At 34.6% G+C, this 10,598-nt stretch overlaps 1 protein-coding gene across 1 annotated transcript; it reads left to right on the forward strand.

The window, feature by feature from the left end:
- Window positions 1–893: 893 nt before the first annotated feature.
- LOC107843388 (protein RGF1 INDUCIBLE TRANSCRIPTION FACTOR 1) lies at window positions 894–6,550 on the forward strand. The gene is made up of 4 exons (XM_016687656.2): window positions 894–1,647; window positions 2,041–2,259; window positions 3,306–5,110; window positions 6,148–6,550. Exons 1-3 carry the CDS (start codon window positions 1,468–1,470, stop codon window positions 3,519–3,521), a joined length of 615 nt encoding a protein of 204 aa, XP_016543142.1. The 5' UTR covers window positions 894–1,467; the 3' UTR covers window positions 3,522–5,110; window positions 6,148–6,550.
- The last annotated feature ends 4,048 nt before the right edge of the window (window positions 6,551–10,598 follow it).

Consider the following 10,598-nt stretch of genomic DNA (forward strand, 5'->3'; position numbering starts at 1 on the left):
CATAACTACTTGTCTATACCTTGTCTATTTTAGTTATAAGCACTTATTTACTACTCACCTGTCTATTTTATTGGTATTTTATTATTAAGTTTTCTAAATTACTAATATATATATATTAGTAATTTAGAAAACTTAATAATATAATTTTATACGAATAGTCAATACATATAATATTAAATTAAATTGCAACTATATCACCACATTCGTCTTTTTAACATTCACACTGTATAGCAAAGTACATTAATTTTTAATTAATTTTATTATATTTGTGCTTAGTTGAGAGAAAGAAAAGGAACGAGCAGCTAATGGAATTCAAAATTCATTGCTAATACGTCTACTGATCCAAATTTGGCTCGGCCTAATAATTCACCAAATAACATTATGAGACAATATTATTCCTTTTGTAATTTAGAAATATTCCATTTGAAAATTAAAAATATATCCTGCTAGACTTTCTACCTTTTAAAAACTGAAATTCAATTGGTCAAAACATTCCTTAAAACAAAAATTATAAGTTCAAAATCTATCAAGCGATAAATATATCAATAAATCTCATCCTTTTCAACAAAAAGCGATGAAATTAAAGTAGGTACATTCAAGATATTACAGATCCTAAGGACAAAATATGGTAATAACAGAGAAAACAAGGGGTATTAAAGGAACTTTATTAGGGTCACATTACACTCATTCTCATCTCGGACGTAATTTACAACAAGAAACCATACCGATTGTGGGACCTACATCAATATCCAATAATATTTCGACAAGTGTAAACTTGCATAAAAGCAAAAACCACAACGACGTCGTTAGTGACCAGCTGTTTTGCTTAGACGTAGCCTAATAGCCGACCTTTCTGCCTACATAGAGACGCAAAGAACATCCAAAGTTGGCGTAAGCGCCAAACTCTGTTTTCGTCAGTTTCATTATATTTATATTAACGTCTGATTAATTTAAATATAAATAATGTAAAGCTCATTCATTCGGAGAATATGCTTTCCTCAAGGATATTTTATATTTAAGATTTAATTTGAAATCTCTAATTAAGGAACACTAAACTGTGCGGTTAGCCTTTTAAGTGATGCCTAAGCCCAAGCTCACACATACCCTCTCTCTTTTTCATTTTTTTTTCCCATCATCCAACGGCTGAAAATCAATCTCAGCCACCTCCTCCTTTCTCCACCGTTTGATCTACTTTCATTACTTAAATACCCCTCCACCCCAACCCCATGTTTTTATTGTTGAATTTTAAGTTGCTGTTAGTTTAGGTTAGGCCTTCCTTCTTCCCTTTCCAACCCCGTTTTTCTCTCTCTAAAATTTCTCTCCCCACCCCGAATTCTTGATACTTCATATCATTACAAGAATCAATCCAAGAACCTTTTTTTGGTCTAACTTATTCACATTGAGTTCTTCAATTTCTTTGGTTTTTTGGATAAGGTCTTATCTAAGCAAGTTGCAAAAAGTCAAATAATGACAATGCTGGTTCCACCGTGGTTAGAGCCTCTATTGAACACCGATTTTTTTTCAATTTGCCGAACTCACGGTGATGCAGCGCGGAGTGAATGCAATATGTACTGCTTGGACTGTAATGACAATGCCTTCTGCTTCTATTGCCGCTCATCTAAACATAAAGACCATCAAGTCATTCAGGTAACTGGTTCCACTAATCTGAATTCTGACTGTATAGTTATTCTTGATATCCAAAACATTCACATTATAATGATGAGTATCTTCATGATCTAGGGACGAAACCACAATGATAGTTACAAGTTAAGTAAAACTCAATAACTTTGACTTAAATTCTATATTCATGTCAAAAATACATTCAATATGTACAAATTATCTCTCTCTATATATATATATATCCGGAACTCATAAATTAAAACTCTACACTCCGTGATTCTTGCAATGTATCTTTTTTACATATATCCTTGTGTTTCACTTTTACCTACAAAAATTAAGTAGGTAAATGGTGTGCACATTCTTTTTATTAACCAAATGAGCGTAGTTGAAATTTGTAAAAAAATTTTGTTGTTGAAATAGATAAGGAGATCATCATATCATGATGTGGTAAGAGTTTCAGAGATTCAAAAGGTATTGGATATAAGTGGAGTACAAACATATGTAATCAACAGTGCAAGAGTTTTGTTTCTAAATGAAAGGCCACAACCAAAGAGTAGTGGCAAAGCAAGTTCTCATGTTTGTGAAATATGTGGAAGAAGCCTTTTGGACACTTTTCGTTTCTGTTCTCTTGGATGTAAGGTAAATTATCTAAGTTAATATTAATCTCTTAATTTTGTTAGTATTATTCTTGATTAGTTCATTTTACCTAGTTTTTTTTTTTTGGTGATGGCATAGCATTATTCATACATCATGGTTCATGATCATGTCCCACAAATTCATAATATTTCACATTTTGATCACCATCATTGATTGTAACTCCCTACCAAAGAATATGTATCATCTCCACTGTCATTATATCAATATGGTCACAGCTCAAACATTCAAGTAGCCTTGGATTGGCAATTTATAAATATTGACAAGGCGAAGCTATGTTGATGGAAGGGGTTCAATTGAATTCGGCTGGTCAAAATATTATACAGTACAAATAGAATAAAAGTATTTCTTTATAGTATAGTAATAAAATTGGTATAAAAATTGTTTCGAATCGTATGCTCGGATTTAAAATATAATATTCTTACATTTTTTTTATATCTATTTATTAAAAATTTTGACTCCGTATTGATTACTATTAGAGAAGCCACATGGAGAGCTAGGGAGGTATAAATAGATACCCATGCCATCCTTTTCAAGAATAACCAATTAACCAATTTTTGTAATGCTATTTTTACATTTCCATTTTTGGGCTCACAAGTTTTATATACAATAGATATACAATGATTCATGACACCATTATATGCCTAGTTAATTTTCCCAGTAAACTCATCTTGAAATTTGACGTACATTTTGGAGCATATATCATTTGTTTTTAACATTACATATAGTGACTCATGACACCATTATAGGCCAAGTTAATTTTCTCACTAAATTCATCTTGAAATTTGACTTGCATTTTGGAGTATGCATCATTTGTTTCCATTGGCCCTTCCTTGGATTCTGCATAGCGGCTTATAGTGGATCAGACTACTTTTTTTGGTAATTTGTTTCTAACACTACACATATAGGACCATCATAGGTCAAGTTTATATACATATATATATATATTCCAAGCGAAGTTATGATGAAGTAATCTTTAAAGATGAGTTACGATTTTTTGGACTATATATCATTTGTTTTTAATGACTTAGCTTGTAGGAATAAAGAGGAATGGAGATGCAAGCTTTATCTTAGATGCCAAGAATGAAGTAATAGCATTGCAAAGAGGTGAAGGCATATCATCAAGAGGAGGAAATCAATTGCGTGAAGGCTTAGAACATGACATATACCCAACCACCCCTCCTCCACCCCCTTCAAATGCTAGAAGAAGAAAAGGGATTCCTCATAGAGCACCTCTTGGCTCTTAACAAAACAATAATTTATTAACCAAAAAATAATACATTTAAAAAATTACTTTATACAGCTCATTATTGTAAGGTCACATACACAAGGAGGGGTTGTAAAGGTTGATGAAGTTTCTTTTGAGGATGGTGGGGTCTTTGAAAGGAAGCCAAAAAACAACAAAGAATTCTCTTGTGGGAGAGAGAAAGAGAACAATAATGCACAATTTGTTATATCAGAAAGTTGGAAGATTATTGTACATTGTAATTAATTTAATTATTAAGAAATTAAAAAGGTAAAGTGTTTGTTAAAGTTCATTTTACACTAGTTTCATTGGCCCACTAACCCACATGGGCCGTTTAATAAAGTGCCAACCTTTTTATTTGTTTTAACTAAAAATTACATAAATTTTTTATATAAATACACAACTTATGTTTCTAATATTATAAAAAAGCCTCAACTCTCTAAACATATTACAAAAATCACAACATATACACAAAATGTTATGTATCTATTGGCTATGTTATGTATATTAATAGAGAGAGAGTAAAGTAATTAAGAAAGTGGGATAGAATGTAATTCCAAAAGGATTGATATTTATGTTATTTATACTTGTTTTAATACATGCAAATCAACTTTCTTATCATTCTACCTAGTTTTGTCTTGTGAACAATATTTCTAAAAATTATACAAGTACACAATTTATGTTTTCAATATTATAAAAAATTTCAACTCCCTAAACATATTACAAAAAAGGTTGATATTTATGTTATTTATACATAATATTTTGTAGAAAAAACATCATCCACTAATCACTTTTTAGCTCTGTCGTGAAAAATAGCTATTATCTTAAAGTTTCAAATTTCACAAGTGATTTGATTGCAAAATCTGAAACTCCAAAACAACATTCTATTTTTTTTTTTTTGGAAATAAACTCGTTTATTATCAGTAATTATTACAAAGCAGAAATTAAAAAAAAAAAAAAAAAAAAAAAAAAATTAACATCCCCAATCCTGCTAAACAAAGATTAAGCTACCTCAGCTAAAAACACCGCCTATCCTCTACCAAACACATCAACCAAAACCTAGGAATAATAGTTTAAATTGTCCAAAACCTTGGCTAGTACCCTTTCCCACTCCTCAACAATGCACCTCCTGTACGATTCTTCTAATGAGAATATTTGTGCTACGTATAGTATATACCTTGAAATATTCTATCATTTCTCTCTTACCACACGTTGTAAACTCCAACAGTCAGGATCATTCGAAACACTTATGCCTTCGCCTTTTTGCCTTTGTACTGCAAAAGTAATTCACTCAAGCTCAGTTCGTCATTTCCAAGTCGATCGTCTCACCTGTTGCCATAGCAATAAAGCTTGCTACACCTTTTTCAGAGTAGGGATAGCTGAAGAACAAGTGACTGATAGACTCCATAGATCCATCATATAGCACACACTCAGTTTAAGCCACGCAACCCCACTTAGCCAATCTTTTCCTTGTAAGCAGTCTACCCCATACTGTCAAGTATGAAATAAACGTCCACCTCGGAGCAGCTGCATTTTTATATATATCATTTTTTGCTAAGCCACCTTTGAGAATGCACCACGCATCTGCAGGTATACAAATTTTATGGAATATTTGTGCATTCTTGCTACATCATTCTCCTGTCAACCTGCCTCCAAAAAGTATTTCTTGGCCTTGAGAATTCTTTGGACAAGCCAAGAAGCTTGTGGTGCCGAAACACCCCATATACCTTGTCGCCCATAGTAAATATGAACTCATTGCACTCACAGTCGTTTCTTTTTTGAGCACAAATTCCAAAGAAGTTTACCAATAACAACCTTGTTCCACGTCTGAATTTCCAAAAAATTTAACCCTCCAGCTGTTTTAGGACAACATAACGTGTCCCATTCAACAGAAGTTTTTCTGGAATTCTCCACTCCCCTCTGTCCATAAGAATTTCCTACATACTGTCTCAGCATATTTGATCACTTCTTTTGGCGAAATAAAAATTTGAGACCAAAAGAGTTGCACAACAAATAGGATACTCTTAATGAGTTGAGCTCTCCAGTGTAGGACAAGAACCTGAGTCTAATTTTGAATTCTCTCTGGGATCTTGTCAAACATAGGTGTAAACACCTAAAATTTGTAGGACTCTTCAAGAAGAATGCAAATTATGTTAGAGTTTTAGGAGGCTACTTTACCCTAAATTCCGCCTATTTCAGGCATCTTAAATATCCCATAATTCATGGATATTCGTAAAAAGATGGTATCTCCAGTATCCCACAAATTCACGGGATATTCACAAAGAGATCAATGATCTGAAAATACCCAAGATCAAATCCAAACGTTCCTATGTTCGAGAAATACGTCATTAATGGCTCTCAAATTACGGAGAAATTCATATCCAAATCTTCATACATTCGAGAACTATGCTACTGACGGCCCTCGAATTACGGAGAGAAGAATCAAGGGAGGAACAGATTTGTACCCCATCGTTTATCAATAAAACTGTTATTTCTTCATATTTTTATTTGTGGTTGAAATTTATTTTCCATGAATCTAAATTATGTTGGAAACAAATTGGCACACCCAGTGGAACCAAATCTATCCTTCATCTCTTCTCTCATAAATCAAATCTGCAAATTTGTAGCCGCCGCATAAAGATGAAAGCTCTATTGGTACTTCAAGACTCGTCATCAAATCTACACAGGGACATTTGTAGACACCTAAAATTTATGGGACCCTTCAAGAAGAATCCAAATTCTGTTAGAGTTCTAAGAGGCTACTTTACCCTAAATCCCGCCTATTTAAAGGGTAACATATTCCCTGAAAGAGACATCTTGAATATCCCATAAGCTGATGGGTATTCATAAAAAGATCGGATCTCCAATATCTCACAAAAAATCATGGAATATTCATAAAAAGATCATCCTATATTCGAGAATAAGCCACTAACGGCCCTCAAATTACGGAAAAAATCAAGAGAGAAGAATCAAGGGAGGAATAGATTTGTAACCACAATCGTTTATCAATACAAATTTCTTATTTCTTCATATTTTTATTTGTGGTTAAAATTTATTTTTCATGAATTTAAATTATGTTGCAAAAAAAAAAGGTTAATATTACAATATAGATGCTCTCTTCGCGCTCAAGGAAACTTTGAGGTATCTGATAAAAAAGGAGCCTTTGGAGAAGCGAAGAATTTGAATAATTTGATCTTGTGTATCTTGTTGCACTCTCCTAAAGAAAATAGAAATCTTTGCCTCATTAGTAACTAGACCAGGACCCTAGAAAATTCCATGAATTGTTCATATAACAGCTGTGCAGAATTAGTATCTCCTCAATAAAACAATAAGAGATCATCGGCAAAGCTCAACTGTACAATATTCATCTTAGAACATTTAGAATGGTAATTGAAATCAGGTATCTTCTGCAGTTGTTTTAGCAACTTAGTGAGGTACTCCATAACCAAGACAGAGATAAGGAAAGAATGGATCTCCCCATCTTAATCCTTTTTTTGCTTGAAAAGGTGTACCAGACTGTTAATTAACAAAAATTGTGCATGATACAATTTTAACACACTATAAAATTCATTCAATAAACACTCGTGGAAACTGCAAATGAATTAACACATGCGCCAAGACCCAGAAACAAGAGCAGCTAGTTTTTATCTACTAACTAGTCCATCTCCCTTTGTAATCTGTTGATGATAATCTTAGCTATAAACTTGTATAACAATGTACAACAAGAAATTGGTCTATACTAAGTAATCATGAAAGGATTCTGCACTTTAGGAATCAGGGTAACTGTACTCTAGTTAATAACTTTAAATATTTTCCCTATTAGGAAAAAATCCACCACTGCCTTAGTCATATCCTCACTCACAACAGTCCAAGCTTTCTTGAAGAAGAAGTAGGCATTGAATCCATCATACCCTAAGGCCTTGAAATCACAGATACTCCTTACAATAACAAACACCCTCTTCATTGTTATTTACTTCACCAGGTTCAGTTGTTGATTTCTTGTTAACACTACTCTATACCATATTACAATAGGGTTGATCATGGGTAAACTATGTATAGTTTAACCCCACAGACCATGGTAAAATTCATCAATCACTTCCTATACTATGCCCTCATCACTACTTACCACTTTCCCTAAACTAGTTATCAAGTTAGTAATAGTTGTAGAATTCTCATCCCCTAGCTTTAACTACTACACCCTAGACGTTTGCTGCAAAATACTCTCTTTCACTGTGAGCTATTTTTCAGCTGCACCCTAATAACCTTCTTAGTTTGTATCATATCAGCTGGTTGTTTAGGAATTCTCATGTGTTCTGATTATTTAAAAAGTCTTGTCTATGTCAATTGATCTTATTTACAACCCCATGATATTCAACTGCATTTAGTGCTTTCATAGATTTTTTGAACTCTTTCAACTTCTTTCAAACTCCAGCCATTCGGCTAGATGTACTCTCTTGGTTCCAAGCAATAGCTACTACTTTCAGGAACCTATCATGGCCTGCTAGGTGATTTAAAAAACTTAAAAGGGCTAGCTCTTTTCATAGTGTCCCTTCCCAAAACCAAGCTAAGAGGGGAGTGATCAGAGTAGCTAGAACCTTGAATTGGCATCTCCTTGTGACACTTTTAGCATCCAATATGTATTTACCAAAGCCCAGTCAATTTGCTGAAAGCGTGTCCATTGGTCTAAATAAAATCCCTCCAGTAGTCTTTAACACTGTCATATCAAATTCCTCTATAAATGAATTAATGTCCTTGAATTCAGATGCATGTACAGAAGCCCACTTCCTTCTATCATCTTTACTCTTAATGGCATGAAAATCTCCCATGGCAGACCATGTTTCTACCACCATATTATGTATCACTTCCAACTCCCCCCTTCCCCCAATAGTCCTCTTCTAATGCCAATCGTATGTAAGCCATAGACAGTAGTAAAGAAGAATTAAACATTCATACATTTACATCCTACATAAGTGTGGATGGTCTGCTCAGAAGAACTTACTAAAGTACGATCAATACTCTGAGGATCCCAGAGCACCCACAATCTACCTTTCACACTATGAGTATAATTTCCTAACTATTTCCAACTTTGTACCATTTTATTTATTATTTTGGAGGTATTTTTCTCCTTCACTTTATGCTCTATTAGAGTTATTAAGCAAACCTTATTCTTTCTAATAAATTCTCTAGCTTTCTTTTGTCGGGAAACTCTATTCAGTCCCCCAATATTTCAGGTAACAAGTTTTTTGTGATAATGCTTATAAAGGTCTTATCAAGACCCTGGTTTATCTCCTCACTGATCACCCTCTTTTTATTTTCAACAGCATGTAAGATAGTAAACTCATTTGCAACACAAAGTTGAACAGATGCCGGTGCATTCTTGAGACTTTTCACCACCAATCTCCCTTTAGCTTCTTGCCAACTAGTATCTTCGATTTTAGCAGGCTGCATACGCTGACTAGTTACTGATTTTGAAGGACCAAGATCAGTAGTCATAAACTTTTATTGACCTCCTACTCTACTCATTTCACCTCCTCCCCTTTTGGTCTTACTAGTACTCATACCTTCCCCTGTTTTGTGTATTGCAACTTTGATTTGCTCATGACCTATGCCTTACTGTGTGAAATTATGCTTCCTAAACCAACTATGCCGTACTTTAGATTTTATAAGCCTGAGCTTTTGGTTAATTTTATTCCTTCTCCTTGCATTTATGCCCAACTTGCAAACAACTAGGGCAATATTCAGAGATCCATTCATACACAACCTCCTGATAAAATATTTTCCTCCGGGGATCTACAACTTCAATAGAACTTGGGAGTTTAGTCATTATATTCATCTCAATCAATATCCCAGCAAATGATATCCTTTCGACATTAGTAGTACACTCATTTGCGTATACGAGCACCCCTATCCTAGCAAAGGATATCCTCTTGACATTAGTAATACACTCATTTGCGTATATGAGCATCCCTATCCTAGCAAAGGATATCCTCTCTACATTAGTAGTACACTCATTTGCGTATACGAGCACCCCTAGGCTACTGCTAATACGGCTTAACTATTGCATGCCCCAACACTTCAATGGTAAATTTAGAAATTTCACCCACACTGGGATAGTTTGCATAACCTCCTTGTTCAAATCAAAATCAGCAGCCCAAGGTTTCACAATGATGAGCTTATTTTACAACATACGAGGACCAGTATATAACACCTCATCTCTATCCTCCGAGCTAGTAAATCTCACCAAAAAATACCCATCATTATGATAGTAAATCCTAGGCTTTGCAATGTAATTCCAATTTGCATGCAGTTATTACCTCTCAAGTATGGCAATTATTGGGGATGCACCCACAATATATAGAATTAAAGAGTGTTGCCATTTCGGTGTTTCAAATTCGATCTTCTCGTTGCACAAAGTAGCCATAATTTTCCCATTTTCCATAGTCGAAACAACAAAATCAAGCGTCATATCTTTTGATGTCAGGCGATTGACAACGAATAAAATAGCCTATTCCTTACGCCTCGAAGCTTCCGTATTAGGGTTAAGATCAGATTCTGCATCTTCAGCGCCAAAATTCAGCGGAGAGGCTTGAGGACCCGCCGATATATTCTTCCCCGTGCTCATCGTGTCCCTCCCCTGTTTCAAAGTAGGCCATTGCTCCATTGAAGTACTTCCAATGTCAATTGCGCACCTGATAGAGTGATTTCCTGTAGTAACCTCATCCTTCGTTTTTCCATGACTTCCTTCTTGCGTCCCTTTTATTATCCCGTGATTACCTGACCCATTCGGAGTAGAGACCCCATGTTGAGTCGCTTGAGCTTGCTTATATTTTCCTAGATTCACCGTGCCAGAAGTCATAGTACCCCTGTGTCAATCGCACGTCCCTAAGATTTTTCTTTATTGGAACCATCCTCCCTAGGCCTCCCCGTCACCATGGCGAGGCGCACGTTAGTTCACCTAAAGTGCACTGAGAGAGAAAGCTAGGGAGTAAGATTTTTCAACCCAACAACTATAACAAGAACTCGAAATCAAAATAAATCAACAAATAAAAAAAGTAACCAAAATAGGTTAGCTATTTAA

Source organism: Capsicum annuum, chromosome 10 (assembly GCF_002878395.1).
Source record: "Capsicum annuum cultivar UCD-10X-F1 chromosome 10, UCD10Xv1.1, whole genome shotgun sequence".
NCBI lineage: Eukaryota > Viridiplantae > Streptophyta > Magnoliopsida > Solanales > Solanaceae > Capsicum > Capsicum annuum.

Coding starts and splice junctions, on each gene's coding strand:
- LOC107843388 (XM_016687656.2), top strand. CDS start 1,468: ATGACAATGCTGGTTCCACCGTGGTTAGAGCCTCTATTGAACACCGAT. Junction 1,648..2,040: donor AAGACCATCAAGTCATTCAG/GTAACTGGTTCC, acceptor TTGTTGAAATAG/ATAAGGAGATCATCATATCA. Junction 2,260..3,305: donor TCTGTTCTCTTGGATGTAAG/GTAAATTATCTA, acceptor TTAATGACTTAG/CTTGTAGGAATAAAGAGGAA.